At 39.9% G+C, this 23281-nt stretch overlaps 2 protein-coding genes across 3 annotated transcripts; one reads left to right on the plus strand and one right to left on the minus strand.

Annotated features, from left to right (window-relative positions):
• Positions 1-570: 570 nt before the first annotated feature.
• Positions 571-17365, plus strand: B4GALT6 (beta-1,4-galactosyltransferase 6). 2 transcript variants are annotated; one of them, XM_081918563.1, is made up of 9 exons: positions 573-1610; positions 6512-6628; positions 7458-7571; positions 8598-8722; positions 9031-9147; positions 10743-10930; positions 12390-12512; positions 13478-13579; positions 14584-17365. In XM_081918563.1, exons 1-9 carry the CDS (start codon positions 1496-1498, stop codon positions 14729-14731), a joined length of 1149 nt encoding a protein of 382 aa, XP_081774689.1. In that variant the 5' UTR covers positions 573-1495; the 3' UTR covers positions 14732-17365. The 2 variants fall into 2 exon arrangements, with proteins under 2 accessions (XP_081774690.1, XP_081774689.1); XM_081918564.1 differs by lacking the exon at positions 12390-12512 and having other exon boundaries at positions 571-1610.
• Positions 17366-18787: 1422 nt separating this feature from the next.
• TTR (transthyretin) lies at positions 18788-22749 on the minus strand. The gene is made up of 4 exons (XM_081918578.1): positions 22598-22749; positions 21206-21351; positions 20361-20496; positions 18788-19071 (listed from the first exon to the last, which is right to left on the minus strand). Exons 1-4 carry the CDS (start codon positions 22664-22666, stop codon positions 18964-18966), a joined length of 459 nt encoding a protein of 152 aa, XP_081774704.1. The 5' UTR covers positions 22667-22749; the 3' UTR covers positions 18788-18963.
• Positions 22750-23281: the final 532 nt, after the last annotated feature.

The following is a 23281-nucleotide window of genomic DNA, read 5'->3' on the forward strand; positions in this document are numbered from 1 at the left end:
TGTTCATCAAATTTCCAGATGACAGCAAACTGGAAGGGGTAGCTAATGCCTCAGAAGACAGAAATAGGATTCAAGGTGACATTAACAGACTGGAGAACTGAGTCAAAAGTAACCAAATGAATTTCAATATGGACAAATACAAGGTTCTGCACTTAGGCTGGAAGAACCAGCAGCAAAAATATAAGATGGCTTGCCAGTAGTACAGTACAGTATATGTGAAAACCTTCTGGTTTTCCATTGCATCCTCCCCAGTCAGTGAGCTTTGCATACTCATGCATACTGAGTATGCTTAGTCCTCACTGTGACGTTTGGTTCCTCACACCTTCTAAGGTTTTCTTTTCCCTATTCTTTTTTTTTTTAAGTAGTTTTTAGTGCCTCTGCAAAATCTTGTGCTGGGTTCTGCTTCCAGGCTCCCCACAGGCATTTGGTTCGCCAATGTGAGAACGGGATGCTGGACTAAGAAGGGCTCTCCTTTCGTCGCAGGTTCCGCATTGGCCCGGGGAGCGGACCGGCGCGCGCTTCCTTCCTCGCGCGCGCCTGCCCGCCTTTCCAACCCACGCGAGCGTGAGCGGCGCGCGCTCCCCACCCCCATCATCCCCCGCCGCCACCCGCGCGACACGGAGTTCTGCAGTTCCCCTTCGTCACGCCGTGGAGCCCCCCCCCTCCCCGCGCGCCAGCCCGGGCACCCCGCACTTTCCCTCCACCGCCGCAGTCCGAGAGAAACCCGCTGGTGGGAGGAGGCAGGTCTCGGGAAAAGAGCAAGAGCAGCAAGCCGAGCGGAGAGAAAGCGGCTAGGGATGCCCGAACGGCAACCGCTCCCAGCCTGCGGCAGGATGGCGAGGCGGGCAGCGTCGGCCAAGGCACCAGCAGCGGGGGCTTCCGGTGGGCTGAGAGGACCCGGAGCCAAACGGCAGCAGCTTCCCCTCAGGAGGCGTTGCTGAAACACCTCTCCTTCCCGCCTCACAGGGGGAGCGCCAAGTTCGGACTGCAGGGAGGTGGGGGCGGCCTAGAGGGACCACAACGACACCCCCTCCCACTTTCCTCAGCGTCTTTCACCTGCGTCATGAAGCATCGCCCTCCTCCCTTCAGGGCTGCGGGCGCTCGCCCTTTTCCTTGACGCCTCCCTTTGGGGTGGCGCGCGCTGCCCCCTTTCCCGCCCTCCGCTTCGTTCTGTGCCCCCCCCCCGCGCCGGACCTTCTCTCCGTCCCCAGGCTGGCCCATCCTGTGTGGGATACCCTCGCCCCGCTGACCATGCCTGGGAGTCCGTCCCCGCTGGCGGGGCTTCCTGCTCTCCCGAGGCCTCGCTCTTGGCTTCGTGGTCTGTCTTAGCAGCTGGTGGTTTGGCTTGGCATCCAGTCTGTGGGCAGCCTGCCTTTTCTTTCTTTTCATTTTGGTGGGGGTGGGGTTTGCACCTTCAAGCCTGGGAAGCGCAGCCGCCACTTGCAGCCGGTGGGAGGGAGGGGGGTGGCCTGCCTCTCTGCCCCGGAACAGGAGCATGTCTCTCTTCACGAAGGCGCTGCGAGTCTCCAACCGCTCGATTTTCGTCTTTCTCTTCTTCTTTTCCTTCTCCTCCTCTTGCCTGTATTTCATTTATGTGGCACCCGGAATAGGTAAGAAGGGATCCCCGGCTTGCGTTTTTTCAAGGTCGGTGGGTGGGATTAAAGGGCATGTCGTTCCAAAAGGGCTCCAAGGATTCACCAGGGACTTGGTTCATTCATACATGTGCATATGCGTGTTTTTTCTTTCCTCCTCACATGCGATTCTCCATTGAAAAACATTATGTTTGAGATTGTACAAGGAGCCGATGATCAAAAAGTCTATGTTGTTTGATCTTGTGGTGGCTGATCTCACACTTGCAAGTCATTATTACCTGATGCTGCAGGTGTTGAGTGAGAAATGCACAAGTGTGAACTCATAAATTGACATGCTACACTGATGCAGTTTCATTGTGTTGGGTGAATGGCAAAGCATACGGTGGTCAAACATTCCTGTGTGTACACAGTCAATAAATGCATTTTGGAAGTACATATGTTTTCAAAGGGATGGATTGTTCTTGTCCTTGTGTTGTGAGAGATGCACACTTGTCTGTTATAACATGCTATTACAGGAGTAGGGCTTCTAACAAAAGAAAATACCAGTTTTACCTGCATTCTGTTTGGTAATTCTAGTTGGTGATGATATCAGATGCACTCTTCTGCTCATTATGACACTTGAATATGTAAGACTTGTGAGTTATGGGAGTGTGTTGGACAGTGCTTGTGACATAGTTTCTAATGCGAGCAGCCCATGCAATTATGCTGAGAGAGCTTTGGACAATTTTACATTTTATTTCTATAAAGCCTGAGTTCTCAGCCTTTCCACACAAATACTCTATAGCAGTCATTTAAAAACAATTCCTCCTGCGAAAAATATTGTGGCCACATCTACTACATTAATCCACTTGTAGATGATTTGAAAACTTCACTTGGTCCAAATTACAACATCAAGATTACTGGGTGGGGTTCCATTTAGATCTCTCATAACTCCTGTTTTGAAACAGCTGCACTGGTTGCCATTTCACTTCTGGACTCATTTCAAGGTACAGTCGTACCTTGGTTGCTGAATGCCCTGGAACTCGTATGTTTCGGCTCTTGAACGAAGTGAGTGTTCCGGTTTTGGGAAGCTGAACATTTGGCATGGCTTCTGCAGCTTCTGATTGGCTGCAGGACACTCATGCAGCCAATTGGAATCCGCGCCTTGGTTTTTGAACGGTTCCGGGAGTCAAACAGACTCTTGGAACGCATTCTGCTCGAGAACCAAGGTACGACTGTACTCTCATTAGTTCCTAAATTCCTAAATCAGGGGTGGCGCATCCCAATTCACTACTTGAGGTGAAATGGGAAGTTCCAATTTGCCTTGCTGCTGCTGCTGCTCCTGGCACCACCTACTTGGCTCCTGCTGCCCTATCTGCTCTGCTGCCACCACGCACCCTGCCTCATCTGACATGGGCGGAGAAATGGCACAATTTTTGGAAAGATTTTGCCCAAAATGGCTTCAATTTTTCCCCAGGGAGTGCTCCCCAGGGAGTGCTGCCTGGGAGGCTTCTCCTGCCTGAAGCAGTTGCTTCACCTGCCCTGTCTGGGGCAGCTCTGCCCTAAATGACTTGGGCACCAAATACCTGAAAGACCACCTCTTTCCCTACAGACCCCCTTCAGGTGTTAAGATCAACAGAGGGGCCATATTGGTTCCGGATGTAGTCCCCCAAAAGAGGACATTCTCTGTAGCAGCGCCTAAGTTGTGGAACTGTCCACAGAGGTGCATCCAGCATCTTCTTTGTACAGCTTTTGGTGAGTGCTGAAGGCAATACCTGTTTAGCCTGGCTTTTGACATATTAGATGAGAGTCTTTTTAAAGAGGTGGTGCTCCACTCTCTCTTTAAAGGCAATTTCTTTCTCTCCCTTCTCCAATGAAGTATTTGTCACTCCATGGATCCACCCTGTCAATCCCCTAGGGCAGTATTGGCCAAACCTGGGTCTCCAGCTGTTTTGGGACTACAATTCCCATCATTCCTGACCACTGGTCCTGTTAGCTAGGGATGATGGAAGTTGTTGTTCAGAAACAGCTAGAGACCCAACACTGCCCTAAGGCTAGCTCTGAGAAGCTAAGGTGGGCACCTTCTCACAGTACAGTAATCTAAACTGATCCAGTATAGATGGAACTGACAGTGCTCTAGATGCCTCCATTGGAGTGGCTCCAACTCTGACTCTAGTCACCAATCCTCCTGTGTACCTGAAATACAAAGGTGATCTACATGCCCCACAGTAATGACAAGGGCATTCAGGAGTGATTGTTTTGGTGGTTCTACTTCTCATCATTCTACAGTAAGACAAGAGCCTTGAAAGGGGCACCAGCCATGTCAGCCAGAAAATCCCCCAGGGCACTCAGGAATCCATCTGGTTCCATTGGTCTTTGGGGGTGAACTAACCCTTGCGGAGTGGAGTTACTACATTTAGCTCAACCAGAGAATGATCCACCCATGACAACAGACTAACAGCAAGCCCCCAACCTGCTCTGTGGCAAGACTAGGTTGAGAGTGCCCACCCACATTTGTTGGACCACTGATGCAGTGAGACAGCCCCATGGCTGTCACAGAGGCCATGTGGTCCTTAGCTGGCCCATTTGTGGCAGCCTTAGCCTGAATATTAAGTTTCCCAACACCACCATAAAAGGGTTCTCCAGCACCACGTGTCAGACAAGCTCTGTGAGTTTAGTTAGGAAGGTTGAAGGGCAGTGGGTTGGATGGCACACAAAAAAATCCCCTCTTTCTGGCCCAGCACCACAAATTAGACTACACACCTGCAGTAGAGGATAACAAATATCAGGAGAACATCCACTAGTTGACACTTTAAAAAAATTGGACATAAACTACTTTCAAACAGAAGTGATTACTTCATATGCTTCTTGGTACAGTTAAGCAGGAAATCTGGAAATAGATTTGGATATGAACTTGTCTCAAAAAGGGAGAATATAAAATTGAGAAGATCCTATATGATTTAGGATGTATCAGTATTCATGATAGTGCATAGTGTTCAGTAGGAAAATGAATCTTTCTTTTCTGACATAAGTCCTAATATTTACTTGCACTGAACTTTCATATTGTGGAATGGCTACCTATTTTTAAAATCAAGTTCACATTTCTTTATACAGCACCCTTTAATTACTAATTGAACAAAATTGATTTCACGTTGGTTTCAAACGGAATATGTTTCCTTAGAGGATGTCTGCCTGTGGATTAAACTACAGTGCAGTGGTGCAATGACAAGTTTAATTGATTTAAGTAACAATAATCTAGTTGTGAAAGCCTCATGACTACTTACCTTTTCTTTGGTTGTGATGTGTGATTTGGTTACCATATTGAAGTGTTTTACTGTGGTAACTAAGGAAGAAATTCATTGTAGTGCTATGGCAAAAGTTCTATCAGCACAAGCATTTCAGTTTGCCAGATGGAATGATCCTCTGTCTCCTCCCACTGTGTGCTGTTCTGGGGGTTCTCCTGACCCCCTCAAACTAATTTGAGGTGTGTGTGCAGGGGGCTCACAGGGGAATGGGGAGAAAGCCCTGTTACACTAATGGAAGTCCTTGTGCAGGCTTCCATTCACGTGACTCGTGAGTTGAATCCAGACTTAAATTTGTTTCCATGTTTACATTCAGGGTAATAATTATGGATTACAGGATATCTTAAATGACATGGACCAAACTTACACATGCCCAACTAGTTTATGTGATATTTTGCATTCTTGATACTAGCATTGACATTTCAACTAGCTGAAAACACAGTTCGAGTTCTTCTTACAGTTTATGTCACAACAAAGGCTGCTTTGGGTAAATAATACTTTTATGTACAGTTGGGCCTGATTCATATCCAGCTTTTGCATGGTTGTCCTGTGGCATGCCAGTAGCCACATAAATCAAGCAACAATGTGTTTTTTTCTCTTGGGAAGAGAAAATGGCATAAGAAGAAATCATGACAGCGGGTTGGCAAACTTATTATGCAGATTTCCCATAAGCATCTGGTTGATCACTGTGAGAGCAGAATGCCAGACTAGAGGGACCCATTGGCCTGATTCAGCAGGCTCTTTTCATATTCTCATGCTTCCTCATTATAATGTCACTGTTGTATCATGATACAGGGGCATGCAGAAGCACATCTGATGGTATGGCTCTCTTCTCTGCTTTCATATACTGTATTTTTCGCTCTATAAGACGCACCTAGTTTTTGGAGGAGGAAAACAAGGGGGGGGGGGAATCTGAATCCCAGAAGCCAGAACAGCAAGAGGGATTGCTGCGCAGCGCTCCCTCTCACTGTTCTGGCTTCTGGGATAGCCGTGCAGCCTCTTCAGGGCAGTGGGACGAAGGCTCCCCGCTGCCCTGAAGAGGCTGTGTGCGGCTAAGCCAGAAGCTAGAACAGCGAGAGGGAGCGCTGCGCAGCGATCCCTCTCGCTGTTCTGGCTTCTGGGATAGCTGCGCAGCTTGCATTCACTCCATAAGACGCACACACATTTCCCCTTACTTTTTAGGAGGGAAAAGGTGCATCTTACAGAGAAAAAAAATACGGTATATTATTTGACAGAATGTGCCAGCATTGTCAATGCTGACTGCATTCATCACGTTTTAAAACAGAGAGATGCCAGATGTCAGGCTTATAAGTAATTCTTCCTTCTCCCTTCTTTCCTTTGCATAAAGTAAGTTCAAAAAAAATATTACCATGTTCTCATATTTAATTGATTCTTTTCAGAGTTAGTGAAGAAAAAGACAGGTACTCTACACTGAATATTGAACTTTGTACATTTCACTTCCAACTGTTATTGAGCTTCCACAGCTTTCCCCCTTTTTTCAGTGCCTTAATTTATATTTGGAAATGACTATATATATTATTATATTTGTCAATCATGTAATTGTGCAATAATGAGTAACATTTATAGTTTCAGTTTCAAATTGAAGCCAATTTTGAATGATATTTCATCTCTCAACAGCAAATACGTATCTATTTATGGTTCAAGCACGAGGTATAATGCTGAAAGAAAATGTGAAAACAATAGGGCATATGATCAGGCTGTACACTAATAAAAATGCTACTTTAAATGGCACAGGTAAGAACGTTATGCTTTTCATTTTTTATCTTAGAACATTTTCATAACCATCTGTTGAGTGAACCGTAGATTACAATGCTTTTGTTTATTGTAAAAATTTCTAAAATGGCCATGAAATAGATCCTAGAATAGCGTACAATAAGATTGGAATAAGAATAGAATAAGAGCAGCAAGAATTGAACCCAATAAATGCAAAACATAGAAGAATACAAACTAAACAACAGCAGCTGAAAACAAATAAAGACAAACTAAAGACAAATGTAAACCTTTTAAAATGTCCAGACAAGCAGAAAAACCTTAATCTGGTCCCAAAAACATTGTAATGTCAGAAACAGATGATTAATAGAAAGGAAATTGTTGATGTGGTGTAGTGGTTAAGAGCAGTGGATTCGTAATCTGGGGAACCGGGTTCGTGTCTCCGCTCCTCCACATGCAGCTGCTGGGTGACCTTGGGCTAGTCACACTTCTCTGAAGTCTCTTAGCCCCACTCGCCTTACAGAGTGTTTGTTGTGGGGGAGGAAGGGAAAGGAGAATGTTAGCCGCTTTGAGACTCCTTTCGGTAGTGATAAAGTGGGATATCAAATCCAAACTCTTCTTCATCCAAGTCATTTATAAAGATATTGAACAACATCATTCTCAGGACATAACCCTTTATCACTCCATTGGCATTTTGTTTTTCTATTGTATCTTTCTGAGTTCCTCAGAAAGTATATGAGAGAGATGTTTTAAAATTAAATAATATGCAGGTGGCAATGCTATCTTATAAACATAGAAACAATTCTGTTTTTTCTTTCTCTTTTAAATTGTAATTGTATTTCTTTCTATGAAGATTACCCTGAAGGCAACAATTCAAGTGATAACCCTGCACAAACTGTGATGTACCTTCCAGAAAATTTCACTTACTCTCCTAGCCAACCTTGTCCGGAAAAGTTGCCCTACATGAGTAAGTTCACCTTGACATATGATCTGTTTTACTACAAATTGCTTTGAAATAGTCTCCTTCAATAAAGTGTATTAAAATTATTTCCTAGATGAGTATGGATATATTTTATATTAAAACTATTTCTTAGATGAATATGGATATAATTTATATAACTACTGTAGAATCCTCAAAGTAGAAGAAAAACAGGTTAGATTTATTTATTTTTAATAATGAAAACTGTTTAGTAGAAAAATAAGTTTTGGAAGTTCATACCACAGTTCAGAGCTGGCTACGAGAATTCATTTTTTGAAAGCAGTGCGTTCAGGTGCAGTGTTCTTTTCAGTTAGAGGATTCTGTCATCTTGCAGGAGAGAACTTTTACCCATTGCCGCAATTAACCACAATTTATTTTATTAATTAATAAAAATATTGATAAACCACTATTCATGAAAAATATCAGAGTGGTTTACAAAAGTTATACGTACGAAAGGCCATCCAGTGAAAACCATATGATTTTATTTTTTTTAATCAGAAATCAGCTAATTATTATGGAAATTGCCTGATGGAATAGAAAAGTTTCCAGCCCACCTTTCAAAATTGAAACTTTCTGAAATAGAATGATCCTGTTGAATCTCTATTGGAAGAGTGTTCCACAAGACTGGGCCGATGACACTAATAGCTTGAACTCAAATGGGGACTGCAAAGGAAGAGCCATGTGGTAAAGGGGGTTGCAGTTGGTGGCAATAAGCTTTCGGAAGCTCTGGGGTGGATCCAATTCTAGCAGGGCTTGCATTTGCTGCCAAACATTAGAAATGTCAAAGAAAAATAAGGAGTGCTCGTAAAGGCTCCCAATTGTTATTTTGTAGCTGCATTTTTACCTGCCCCACATTTAATTTGGCCCGTATTTCAGAGGTTCCCCATGCCTGACCTATGGAGTTTATATATTTTAGTTTTATCACAGTAGTGTTCTATTTTAAGTGATAATTATGAACAACTTCAGGTTGGTTTTTTTAATTCACATTAATACTTCATTCTTTTCACAACTTAGGAGGCTTTATTGATGTCAATATGAGTGAAATTGGTTTGGATGAAATTCAGAAGATATTTTCAAAAGATTTAGACATTGAACCAGGTGGTCACTGGAGGCCCAAGGACTGTAAACCACGGTGGAAGGTGAGGTGAAGGTGAAGATGATATTTTCTTAACATCTAAAAATACTTCTTAAATGTTTCAGTCTGTGTGCAGCATGACCTAATAAAGCTAGGTGATTTTTTCAAAGTCTTGGCATGGTTTTTCTTTTGCAATACTGGAACACATCTTCAAAATGATATAAAATATATATGTTATGTATATGTGTAATTTGTGTTTTTCAGACCAGAAGCTGACATTGAAATGTAGTTTAAAAGTAATACTGTATGTATGATAGATGCAGGGTAACAAATACACACATACTTATACACACATACTCATTGTATTTGAAGGTTGCAATACTCATTCCTTTTCGGAATCGCCATGAACATCTTCCAATATTTTTCCGACACCTGATACCAGTGTTACAAAACCAAAGGCTGGAATTTGCTTTTTATGTTGTTGAACAGGTGAGCGGCTTTATATTTGTTTTAGAATGAATTCAAATATATTATTGTAAATAATGCATTGGAACTATGTTAATCATGGTTTCCAAGGTGGAATCTACACACATATAAAAATACTATGAAAATGCTTTTTTAAAATAAATGTTTCAAAATAAATGTCACCATCTAGTGTCAGATTTGTATATTGCACTTTACAACACATTCAAAACGTTTTGTTTGCAGCTCTGTAGTTGAGTCCCGGGTGGCGCTGTGGTCTAAACCACAGAGCCTAGGGCTTGCCGATCGGAAGGTCGGCGGTTCGAATCTCCATGACGGGGTGAGCTCCCATTGCTCGGTCCCAGCTCTTGCCAACCTAGTAGTTTGAAAGCACTTCAATGTGCAAGTAAATAAATAGGTATCGCTCCGGTGGGAAGGTAAACGGCGTTTCAGTGCGCTGCTCTGGTTTCGCCAGAAGTGGCTTAGTCATGCTGGCCACATGACCCAGAAAAACTGTCTGTGAACAAACGCCAGCTCCCTCGGCCAGTAAAGCGAGATGAGCACCGCAGCCCCCGAGTCGTTCGAGACTGGACTTAACTGTCAGGGGTCCTTTACCTTTTAGCTGAGTCCCAAGAAATATTACTCTTGGAAGCTTTGGGCAAAACTCCTTAAAATGTTTCCTTTAATCAGGTGAATTAAAAACTAATTCTTTTGCTTCAGAAGATTGTCTCTTAGTTTATATAATTTTAACTGTGGCATTGCATATCTGATTTTGTGGGTTGTTCCAAATCAGCTGTGATCACTCAGTCAGCAGAGCATGAGACTCTCTCAGGGTCATGGGTTCGAGATCCGCATTGGGCAAAAGATTCCTGCATTGCAGTGGGGTTGGACTAGATGACCCTCGTGGTCCCTTTCAACTCTACAGTTTTATGATTATATCATACTATGACTTTAACAATGTTTCTGCTACTCTGCTGTTAGAAGTAATGTAGCCAGAGGTGCCAACTTGATTAAAATATTTGGGCGGGGGTCCCAGGTAAGCCCTGCCCTGCCCTGCCCAATCAATCACATGACATGTCACACACATCATTCAAATGGTAATGCCCATCAGCTTTGGGGGGCCTGGCCTTCTCAAATATTTTATGGGAGGGGGACGTTTGCTATGAAGTAGCAAACATTATATATTAAGAAAACTTTTTATGTTAAAGTTTTGTATTACAGTGGTACTTCAGGTTGCATACGCTTCAGGTTACATAAGCTTCAGGTTACAGACTCCTCTAACCCAGAAATAGTGCTTTAGGTTAAGAACTTTGTTTCAGGATGAGAACAGAAATCGTGCTCCAGTGGCGCAGCGGCAGCAGGAGGCCCCATTATCTAAAGTGGTGCTTCAGGTTAAGAACAGTTTCAGGTTAAGAATGGACCTCCGGAACGAGTTAAGTACTTAACCCAAGGTACCACTGTATCTATCTTATGTCGATAGTCAATTCTTTTATGTCAGTTCTTATTTAACACATTTACAGCACTATCCTAACCATGTTGCCTAGAAGTGCCATAGAATTCAAAGGTGCTTACTCCTGGGTGAGGATTACAGTCTTAACGTCTTGTTTTTTCCTCTTATTAAGACTGGAACACAGCCATTTAACCGAGCAATGCTCTTCAACATTGGTTTTAAAGAAGCCATGAAGGATGGTGACTGGGACTGTGTAATTTTTCATGATGTGGATCACTTACCTGAAAATGATCGAAATTATTATGGATGTGGTGAGATGCCACGACATTTCGCCGCAAAGCTGGACAAATATATGTACATGTAAGTGATGAATTCAATTAATTTGTGATTGTAGAAAATTCATTCTGAATTTCTATAGTTATGACCAATGTTTTGAATTAGACAAAGCTTTGCCATTAGGAAATGGCATAACATTGGAAAATAAATATTTAAGTCAGTCATTCCTCCTGTCCCACAAGTATGGGTTAAATTTAGTACTACTAGACGTTCCTTGAAACAGTATAAAACAGAAAAGTTAGTATTTGTTTATAACAAATGTTAAGCAGTTCATGCAGATGATCTATGGATTAAAAGGCCCATGCATTCCGTATAACTTCCATATATGACTATGGGTTTTTAAGCTTTGGCACAGAATTTGGTAATTGTAAATACAGATATGGCAGTGAAAAAGTTTTGGACTGTAACTACTTTGAGGTACATCTCATATCTCAAAAGATCAACATGAACTTGCAAATGTGAAGGTTTTAAACACTTTTAATTCACAAAATATGTACAGTTTTATTACCTAGCCCTTCTACTGAGGCAGTTTCCTTTCAATGAAATTGGGCTTTCTAAGAAGTTTCCTTGTTAACCTTATTGACATGTATTGCATTGGCATAGCTATGTAGTTACATTGTGCAAATAGGCTGAAAGTCACTCCCTATCATTCTTTGACAAACAACCCTCCCATAATAAAACTTACTTACTAGTTGAAATCACAAAAAACTATCTCTTCTCAGTGATGTATGCACTCTGACTACATATCTCCCTTACCTAAAAACCTGTTCCCATGGCTTAATCTTGCAATGGCCATGGCAGATTTAGTTTCTATCTTCTAAAGCTCCTGGTCTTTGTGATTCAGCTGCCCATTTGCTCCATGGCTGTCTTTTATTCCTATGGCTCTCAGCCTACATTTCCCCTCACACCTTGCATGTTTATTGCTCAGCTGCTTTATATCATACCTCCTTGCTCTTCTTTTCTTGCATTTGCATGGTTGGGTTCTATAGGTGCATACCCAATATGATTTTTGCTTCCTCCCTATGCTTTGTAAAGTAGATTCTCATGCCATATCACAACCTGCTTTTGAAAGTCTCTTTATTTTTGTTCTAAATACATGTGAATAGGGGCTGCTCCTAAAACATCATTAGTTTCATGGAGCTAGTTGTGCCATTCTATGAACCCCAGCCCATATTTCCAAATCTTTATTTTACACCTGTATGCCTAAATCCAACCTCCTGACTATGTGGTTAGTGTTTTCCTTGTGTGGTTTCTATGAGATGGTGTGTTTGTACACAGCTGCAAGATGACCTTATAGAAATTCACTTGGCCTCTGTGTTTATTGAATTGATTTAACAAAATTGTGAAGGCTTTGATTTTAAAAGGTGTATTCATTTCTTCAAAAAGGTTAATTGTTTGTCAAATGTGGAAAGTTGTAGGAAGAAGTAATTATTTTTACCTAAATGCACTAAAGAAAATGAAATTTGCCTGCTGTCATTTTCAGTCTTCCATACAATGAGTTCTTTGGTGGTGTAAGTGGACTAACAATAGAACAATTCAAAAAAATCAATGGATTTCCAAATGCTTTCTGGGGATGGGGTGGAGAAGATGATGATCTCTGGAATAGGTGAGTGTTTATAGAATGTATAGGTTGATCGCCTAGATGGAAGTGACTTTCAAGTTATCTTCTGGCATTGAGATAGAAGATTTATTCAGATGTCCAGGTGCCTATTAGACACTTGTAAATTAGTATCTAACAGTCATTTAACATCATGCTAATTCCTATCACTTTAATGGCACATCAAAGCATTTTCTATTAAGTTATTTGCTATTAAAATTTATATGCTGCCCTTCATTATAAAGCAATCTGAGGATGGGGCACAACACACAACATTCTACATACAAGTCATCCTATTAGGCAGTCCGGATGGTAGTCTCTTTTAAAGAACTTCAAAGAAACATAACTAGGATAAGGATAAGTTTTAAAAGTGAAGTAAACTCAGAATATGTTTGGGAGAATTTTCTTTAGTTAATAAGTAGGCTATAAACAAAAGAAATGTCTCCCCTGCTCATGTTTTGAAAAGTATGACTGGATCTGCCTGATGGTTCTTCTGCGTGTTCCTGCTGCCTCACTATTGTTTTTCCAGTTTGCAGTTGCAGTTAATTGGAAGATGTGTGTTTTTAAAGACTCTTGCCAATGTTTCTGTCATGACATTTCCTCTTTAGTAGATTGTCTAAAAACATTTATGTGAATTTCAGTATAATCTGAGAGCGAACAAGTAAATCAAAATTTATTACCCTTCCCTAACAGCTTAAAAATAAATAAAAATAAAGACATACATGTTCTGTATAGGTCAGAGACAAACAGACATGTTGCAGGATGAATCTTGCACATTCAGATGTTTTGCACAGCTGACCAGATAAGCTATGTTCAGTTTTAAAATGTCTGACTGTGGTGAATATCTCAAAGATACCTTGCATCCACAAGATTTACTCTAATTTGTGCAAATTGTTCGTAGGATTGCACCCACAGTCAAAATGGCTTTACAAATCTTAAGTTTTTCTTACACATGTTAACTATTTCAATTGTAGGGTTCACTATGTAGGATACAACGTATCAAGACCAGAAGGAGAGCTAGGGAAGTATAAGTCTATTCCTCATCATCACCGAGGAGAAGTTCAATTCTTAGGACGGTAAGAAAAATGGCTTAGTGTCAAAATGCTCACAAGGAGATTTTGTTTTCGGCATATTATGCTGTTAGCTGCAAAACATAACAGTTGCAACTATTCAGTGTGGTGTAGTGGTTAAGAGCGGTAGACTCGTAATCTGGGGAACCGGGTTCGTGTCTCTGCTCCTCCACATGCAGCTGCTGGGTGACCTTGGGCCAGTCACACTTCTTTGAAGTCTCTCAGCCCCACTCACCTCTCAGAGTGTTTGTTGTGGGGGAGGAAGGGAAAGGAGATTGTTGGCCGCTTTGGGACTCCTTTGGGTAGTAATAAAGTGGGATATCAAATCCAAACTCCTCTTCTTCTTCATGTATATAGTTTCTTCACATGCAAAACATGTCTCAAGTTTATCATTGTTATTCCCGGTGTGATGAAGATACAATTTAAAACCCTGAATGATCACAGTTCCAATTCCTGTGGTGATCTTTCATGAGAAGAAGAGGACCTCCTCCTCTTCACATGAGTGGAACTCAAACTCACGGAGGGCTGTCAGCACAATAAAGATGGCATGACAGGACCTCCCGTGCTCTTGGGTGTGTGGACAAATATCCAAGTAGAGTTTACATCTTGAGTAACACCATGGTTGGTCTAGGATTTGAATTGGTTGGTTCTGATGTCAAAATAAGCACTAAATAGCATTAGCTTATTTTGTGTTCGCATATTCCCAGCCATAGGCCAATAGCCTATATCTGGAAGTAAGCCCCATTGAATTCAAGAGGACTTACTTCCTAATAGAGATGTATATGGTTGCACTGTTAAAGTGTTGCACTGGGTAAGTAATAGTATGCCATATAACCTGTAAGGTACTGTTCATATATTGTCAAAGCTTTTTTTATTTTGAATATGTTTACATTTGATAAACAATTATCTGCTTGTTTAAAGGCTGAAAATCACTTTCAGATTGCAGCCCATTACAGTAAACATGACTTTCCATAGCTTTTAGCAACGCTCCTTACTTTTGCTCTCCACAGGTATAAACTATTAAGATATTCCCGAGAGCGTCAGTACATTGATGGGTTGAATAATCTGCTATATACACCTACTGTTTTAGTCAGCAAATTGTATACAAATGTAACAGTAAACCTTATGCCAGAACTAGCTCCTGTCCAAGATTATTAATGGAACAGCAGAATAAATGGATCAAACATTTGAAAATATTGATTTAAAACCGCAAGTTAAAGACATCACACCAGATATTTCTGAAGACTTAACAAAAGAAGTCAAATGATTGTATGTATGACTATGTGCCAGTTTGTGAAAAGAAACCCGCCTAGTGGCTGCTACTTAAAATGTTTACGTCATGAAACCAACACTATTCAAGCCTTGTTTGGACACATTTTTCACAACAGAAACCACTCGTCTCAACTGTAATTAACAGTCGTGTTGCTTGTTTAGAAGTCAAGAAAAATCATTTTCACCCAGGAAATATGCTTTCAAGAAATCACAGTTAAAATGAAGTTTTTAATATTTTTCATGTTATGTAAATATCTTTTAAATTAACAAGCTTTTGAACATGGCAGCATTCAAGAGTTCTGTATGTGCTTGAGAATACTTGTGTTCAGTCTCTTGGATTTTGTTTATTGGCATGAGATAACATGTAAGCAGTTAATTCTAGACAAAGACTTCGATTGGTTTACAATGAAGGACCAATTTGCTGCTTATGGTTGTAAACTATTTTGAGCTCCTATATGCCTACATACGTGATTTTACCACTAATTTTTCTGTGAATAATCCTTAATTTTTTATTCTATTTATTACTTAGGCAATGCCATGATTCCCTGATTATGCTTGAAATAATATTGTTTATGCATATTGCATGTACATTTTGGGAATCCATCAAGGATGTTATTGTGTGCCAATAGTGTTGGTATCAGATTTATGCCTAGTCAGTCTATTTATTAAGATATTGCTGCTTGTAGATTTCTTTTTAAAATAACTCCTTCCCACCTAAATGGAAAGTGCAGATATATGTGCTCATTAGAAGAGATTAATGAGTGATAATAGGAGGGGAATGATGGCAGAAAGACTTAATATGAACAGAATGAAATTTTCAGAACATTTGCCATTGGTTCAAATTTATTTACATTAAAGTCGCTGGAGCTGGGGTTACCCCAAGGGGGTATGTTTTGAAGATTTCTCACATAATAATTGGCATTGGTGTCAAAAGCTTCTCTTTTTAAAGTTGTGTGCATTTTCTGCAACAACCTAAGACTCTTTCCTTCATGACCTCTAGAAAGAATGAGCATTGTCTGTGTTCTCTAATTTCACCAGCTTTTGTGGAATGGGTGAAGATCACCATGTTATAAGTGCTATTATTTAGTATATTCTTATATTAGTGCAGTTAATACCACGTGAAATTACTTCTTTAGAGCCTCAGCATAATTTTTTTTATTATATGCTGTGCATAGTTAAACTGTGGCACTTGCTCTCTCAGGAGGCAATGATGTCCACCAACTTAGATGGCTTTAAAAGTAGATTAAACCAATGTATGGAGGAGAGGGCTGTCAATGGCTACTAGTCATGACAGCTATGCTCAACATCCACAGTTGGTGGCAGCAGTGCTTCTGATTGCCAGCTGCTGGAAACTACAAGAGGGGAGAGTGCTTTTGTGCTTGAATCCCACTTTCTGAAAAACATCTGGTTGGCTTCCCTGAGAGCAGGAAACTGAGCTAGATGGGCCATTGGCCTGATCCAGCAGGCTTGTTGTCTTATGTTATGTCCTTATGTTATGTTATGACGTTGCAAGAGACACCTATCATTCTAAACAGTATGCAAAATTCAACTGGGCATTTTACACAGTTAAATATGAAGAGTTCTTGCTGAAAAACCAATGATGTCAGGAAGACATGATGTAAACCGGGCATTTAAAAGAGTATTAAAATTTTATCTAGATCTCTACATTGGGTGTTCTTCTTCCCCTCACCCCCAATTCATTAGTGGACTTTTACAAAGTTAAACATGCCACACGTTTACCAGATTTAATATGGCCACATTATTTGAATGCAAATGCTTAACTTTAAAATGTCAGCTTGTTGCATAACTTTTATATAGGTATATATTTATATATATATTATGCATTCATTTTTAATCTATATAAAAATAATAATCCAAGATACATTGTACATTATTTCCTGGTTGAACACACCATTCTAGAGCAGATCTTAATATGCCATGTGCCTTTAAAGTAGCATAAGACTGGAGCTGGGAGCCATTCATATTCTCTTTATCCATGGCCTCTTGTAAAACCCCTAAAAAATTGTATTTTGTTTCTGGTTTCCAGTAGTTGACAATTAAGAATTTCCAATAGTTGACAATTAAAAATGCCTATATTTGGAAATATGATTTTTAAGATTAAAAAGAGAAATTATAATTAAACAAAGTAATGATAATTGTGTCACTTTGAAGTCTGCTGAGAATACTAACTTTACCCCACCCCTCTTGGTCCTTTAATATTTTGGGCTAAAATTAGAGGTAATTGATATATGGATAATAAAACATGCTTTTCCCCTTGGATGTCTGGGTCTGTTTCAGAATCTTGTTAAAGAGTTGAGCTTGTATTTTTTCATGTAAACTATGTGAATTGTTAAAAAAAAAAGTACTTGCAGCATATCAGAGGAAAGTGTACTTAACATTATTTTACTGTTCCAGCTGTGAGATGCACATTTAATGCACTGAAAACTAATGTTGGAAATTGTAAAGAATCATGCTATGACATTTTATTTTGCACATTAAAATGTTTGTACTTTTAAAATACATTGTCTCTTGAAATGTAGTATGCTAAAAACTGATGTACTGTTACTTTTAGTAATATTGCGTTCATTTTGTTTGAAATAGTTTTGATATAGCTTACAAAGTGTATTCCTTCAATTTCTTCTCTTTTAAAGCACAGGTTTTAGGAGAGCTCTGCATCATTATATTGTACAAAGTTTAAATGAAAAGAGGTTTTAATCTTTTGTTATTATTTTTCCTTAGAGTGGAATCCGACTAAGTCATATTCAGAGTAGATCCACTGAAACATGTGTTCTTATGTGAGTCATTTTTACCTTAAGTCTCTTGATTTCTAACTCAGTGCAAGCAACAACACTTAGTACCTGGTTTTAGAAACATGCCCTTAATTACCCAATATACAATTCAGCTCATTGCTCATGCAATTTCTCTGTGCATGCACACCTAGCTATCTTCAGGTTCCTGAAGGTGCTTTTCAGGTTAGCTTTTCCTAAACTACTGGTAGTTTGATCACTGATTTTACAAGGGAATACAGTGGTACCTTGGTTTTAGGACCGCTCAGTTTATGAACAACTTGGAAATAGAACACTGCAAACTCGGAAGAAGGTGTTTCGGTTTGTGAACTTTGCCTTGGAAGTGGAACCTGTTGAGTGTGTTCCGTTTGTAAATTGAGTCCCTTCTGCTAATCAGAGGCTTCCTGTTGAGTCTGTCGGCTGTTGAGTCCCGAGCACCCACACAACACAGAGGTGATATTTGGAGCTTATGTTTTTGCTATTTTTTGTGTTTTTGTTTGTGTGGTTTTTTTTTACTATGACTTGTCCTTCGTGCACATAAGAAAAAATAATTTTAATTTTTATCATCTACAATACTGTCTTATTTATTTTATAGTACAGTACATTGATTATTGCTTTCATTTTATGGATCAGCGGTCTCGTTAGATAGTAAAATTCATGTTAAATTGCTGTTTTAGGGGTTGTTTTTAAAAGTCTGGAAAGGATTAATCCATTTTGCATTCGTTTCTATGGGAAAGTGTGCCTTGGTTTTGGAACAGACGGATTAAATTTGGGAACCAAGGTACCACTGTAATGGCTTGGACTCTACATTTTTGCTCCTTTCACAGAAGGCAAGTTGCACTCATAGTGGAAACTATTTTAAGAACACATTCCATTCGTGTGTGTGCGCGCACGCATGTGCATCACTAAGAACACTGAGTGAGATCTTCAGTACAGTGTCTCCTTCCCTGCCACTTCCCTCTGCATTAAGTGTGACTTATTTGCCAATGGCACTGCTTTCTCTGGGCTTCCTGGAGTGAGCATAGGTGTGCCAGCAGCTTGATGTGCAATGGGTATAGATCCTATAAAAATTGAGAAAGGACCGCGGGTGCCTCATGAGCTTTTGTTAAACAAAACCGGATCTTGTTTTGTAACACAGAAAATAACACTGAAACTATTTAGAGAAGAAATATTTATTGATGCATTAAAAAAAAAAAAAGTTTTAGCCAAGATGTTAATGCTAGATGCTACTTTAGCAAACAAGCCATGGGTTATACAAATTAACTGCTGCCTCTAATATAATCCTACAAAAGTGGAATAGTAGAGAGAATGTTGTGAGAATAAAGTATGATGTCACTCCTTTGGGTCGCTGACAACAGCTGTGGTTGAATAAGAATAGGGACTAAGAAGAGCAGCAATGGTGTAATGACGATGACCAGAATCGTTAGCAGTAAAAACCACCTGCAAGAGGAAAACACTTAAGTTGGTCAAACAATGCTTTTTTTCTGTAAAAACCTGTATTAAAAATATTAATTCATCATAAGTTGCCTACAAACTGTCCAAGTGCTCTGATTTGTCTGGTATCCTTGGATGGGCCAATTCATTTCAATAGAAGGAATACATCTGTATACAATAAAAGAATATAAAGATTGACTTCATCTGTTAAAATGAATGGCAATACCTTTGCAATTTGGGAATCCTTATATTCACATACTTGTGAAATAATCATTGGGTAGGGACAGCTTTGTTTAGATTTCAGTTAAGAAGTTAATGAAAATGCTGGAAGGCATTCAGTGTGATACGGTGACTCCATAAGCATGCTAAATTTGGTTGCAAAATTTACAGCGACTTTTTAGTGCTGAGAATCATCTTGTCATTGATCGGTGAAGATATGCTTTTTATGTGGTTAGTTAATTAAAAAACCACTGAATGCATTGCACAAAAAAACAAGTTGTTTTTATAGAAGTTTTAAGGAGTGCCCAGCTTTAACCAATATACATATTGTTTCTTTCTAAAGATGCATTTGAAATTAGAGAGGCAGTAAAATATTTATGCTGTTTAATAAGAAGCACCATAGATTCTTAGAGCTGGAAGGGATCCAATGGTCATCTAGTCCAACCCCCTGCAATGTATGAATATTATGCAATGCAAAGGATATTATGACTTGGGGGCTTTCCTAATGTTTTGCACTTTGAGAACCAGCAGAAAAACTGATTTGGCAGAATCTACTTGTTAAGTCATGATAGCCTATTTTGTCTACATTTTTCAGGCACTGAGCCCTTCCTTATGCATGTGTGAGAAAGTTAAGGTAAGCCTGTAAGCTTACAATGTCTAACCAACAGACGTTGGATTGTAACATTGCTTTAATTTTTTAAAAAAGTTTGTTCACTATTTAAGGAAAGTAACGGTATACTTGTAGTTCAGCTGGAGGTTCATGTATACAAATGCAAGGTTTATTGGTTTTGTACAGGGTGAAGTTCTGATAGATTTAAGGGCAGATTTGGATGTGGCTTTTTTTAGGGGATCGGACACTTAAAATGCAGCCACTCCTGTAGTCTACACATACGGAAACCTTCAGCTTTCATCCTCTTCTCTCCCCACTCCTGCTGCATAGTCGATAGCAGTAATTACCCAGTCAATTGGTCCTATGATAATATTTGACTCCGGAAACTTACTATATTGTGGGATTTAAACAACTCTGCCAGTGGCTTGCATTACGGGTGCGGGAGGACGATGACCCAAATACTCACATCAGCATATTCATGAAATGGAGAAACGCCAGCTGCCTTCCAGTATGTATTGGTGTCAAACTGGACCTTGTACAAGCCTTCTGTAAATTGTTCATCTGTTGTAAGCTCATGGATTTCCCCAAATTCATTTGTTTCCCTGTAATACAGGTGTGGAAATGTAGTAAGGATGGTATCTTTTTATATATATTTTTTTCTGATACAAGAAGTGGGTTGGGACTGTTATGGAGCACCAAATTTTCTCAACAAGACTTCTGTGTAGTCATGTAAAAGACTGCTTTAAGTTGCAATTCAAAGTTCGCTTGGAAATTCATTCACTTTCATTTCATAACTAGCCAGATGTCAGGGATATGCGCAGTACCGGCACCTTTTTTTACTAGAAGAAAAGCACTGCATCTCCCTCTTATCAGCTGACAAGGCTCTAGGTGTTCTAGAGTGGGTGAGCAGTTTGCAGCCCTGTCTCCATACGTAGCTTCCTGTGAGGATATTGAAAAGGTTAGTTTTTATTCTTTTTAAGAGAGCAAACATCTAGTCTTCATAGCTGCAGAGACATATGGCTTTCAAATGCAGATTATAGTACTAGTCATGTTCCTAGGAAGTCGTTCTGTGGTAGGTCATGTAACAAATAAGTTCACTTTACAAATACAGGATGGTTGTGATGGTGCTCCCATAGTGATAAGGCAGAAAGTTGTTCCTGTTGCTGTGAGTAAACATATATTATCTGTATAAATCCTTGGATATAACAGAAACTTGGTTGGTGGTAGTGTTGTGGATTCACACAATTTGGAGGTGCCGTCTCAGCAAGGCTGAATTGCTCCTCAAGGCACTTCGCATGCAGGGCAACTTACCCAGTAGCAAACTCCTTCCAGGTGCCATCTTCAGCTCTTTTGGACACTTTTACCAGTAGGCTGGTAGCTGGTCTTCCTTTAACTGCATCCAGGACTTTCACCATAAGAGGACACTTTGAGTCAATGGAGCCATGGGAAACCTTGACCTGGCAGAAGAAAATATCTATCAGGGTGTCTGTGGGCCATAGCCTATTTCATGGGCATAAAGAACACATTACAAATTCTTCAACAGCCTGTACACATCCAAGAGCTGTCAAACAAACAAACAAATTAACTTGGGCTAGGAGTTACTGCAAACATTTATATACGCATAGACATGAGATGCAGCTTTGAGAAATGGTCTGTTAAGAGTAATTAAAAGCAAGCATAAAAGACAATGTTTTGCCAGTTCAAGCTTTGCTTTTAGCAAATAGATATTCCTCTTATTCCTCCCTCCACACTTTACTCTGATTTAAAGGTTCAGTGGGTCTATCATTATTAATGAATATTCAGCTAGCACAACAATATTTTTGAAGCTGACATACATTTGAACATTGCACTATTAATGTTTAATTATTAACTGTAGTCAATTGAGAATCAAACTTTACAACTCACTGTAAATAAAAGTAAAAATGATTTTCATTTTACAGAGTAAGAAGATGAGCTGCAAACAATTATCAGATTTGTCACTGTCACAAATTGCCTTGGGTAGCATACTGCACATTTTTAAATAATGACAAAAAATAATGAATAGTGTAGTAAAATAGAACAGACCTCTTACAAACACTTACCTGTGTGTAAATCCCCTTGAACTCAATGGGACTTACTTCTGAGTAGACATGTATGAACAGAATTGCACCAACTGTTGCTTAAAAAGCAGTGGCCTTGTAAGATTTTATGGTAACATACATTTGGAATATGCATATATGAAGAACAAATAGAGAGCTATTATTATCTTTTTAATGACAAACTTAACCAACAGATCTAGTTTTCTAACTATAAATGGCAGGTGCTAAAATTTTCCTGCATTGTATACTAAGAAACCTTGGGATTTATGGGTACCTTTCTTGCAAACAACTGATATATTGAAAGGTGAAATTGTCTGCAATTCCTAAGAGACAGCCACGTATCACACTGTGCCAGGCATGTGACAATATCTTGGACTATTCTTTTAATTTCTTCAGCATGATTAAATTACCAGTTGTCAGCAGTTTGGTACATATTATTTCACAAATAGAATGTGTCTCCAGCAACCTGAAAGCCATTCTAAAGTACCTTGGTAAACGATGCAGCCATCAAAAGATATGGACAGTTCACTATGGATCAGTATATGTAGTACAAATTTGGTAATAAGCTTGCAAGAAGATTGTACTCCCCCCCGAGAAACTGCTGTCCCACTAATGCAATACTTACAAGTGGCGTAGCTTCAGTGATGTACACCATTGCAGCCAAGCAAACGAGAAGCAGAGAGGAGGAGGCCATGGTGTTATATGTGTGTGTGCAATCAGCAAAACCCTGCCAACAGCTATAGGCTGGTGAGGTTTGAGTTTTTATACTCCATCCTTCTGCAAAACAGCCTACTTATCAAGTGCCCGTATGACTTTAAACCTGCTGATTCTGATTATTTACTTAGTAAGCAGTCCAGCTGGGCAGTACTTCCATCCATTGGCCTTTTGCAGAAATCCATGGGATTATAGTATATGGAAGGAAAGACTCCACAGGCACTGTGAGTAAGCCAATGAGTAACCCACACAAACATGAACCTTGCCTATTGGGATTAGGATGTTTGGACATAAGTGTGTGTGTGTGTGTGTGTGTGTGTGTGTGTGTTGGTGTTGTGGGGGGCAGGGAACTGTTAAGCAACTGTTCTTTGCTTACATTTTACAGGCCACAGAATGTCCATTGCTTGTGGAAATATCCAACTTGGGAGTCAGTCTTCCTTGCATTCCTACCTGTAATGGGCCATTTGGGCACGATAGATCTTGTTTTTCTGCAGTGCGCCAAGTACTGTCATGATTCCTATCTGCCATTCTATAAAATTCTGGGGTTCTCCTTGGTGCTTGTCACTGCAAGATGTTTAACTGTTTTAGTACCTGA

This window comes from Podarcis melisellensis, assembly GCF_964234715.1.
Source record: "Podarcis melisellensis genome assembly, chromosome: 7".
Taxonomy (NCBI): Eukaryota; Metazoa; Chordata; class Lepidosauria; order Squamata; family Lacertidae; genus Podarcis; species Podarcis melisellensis.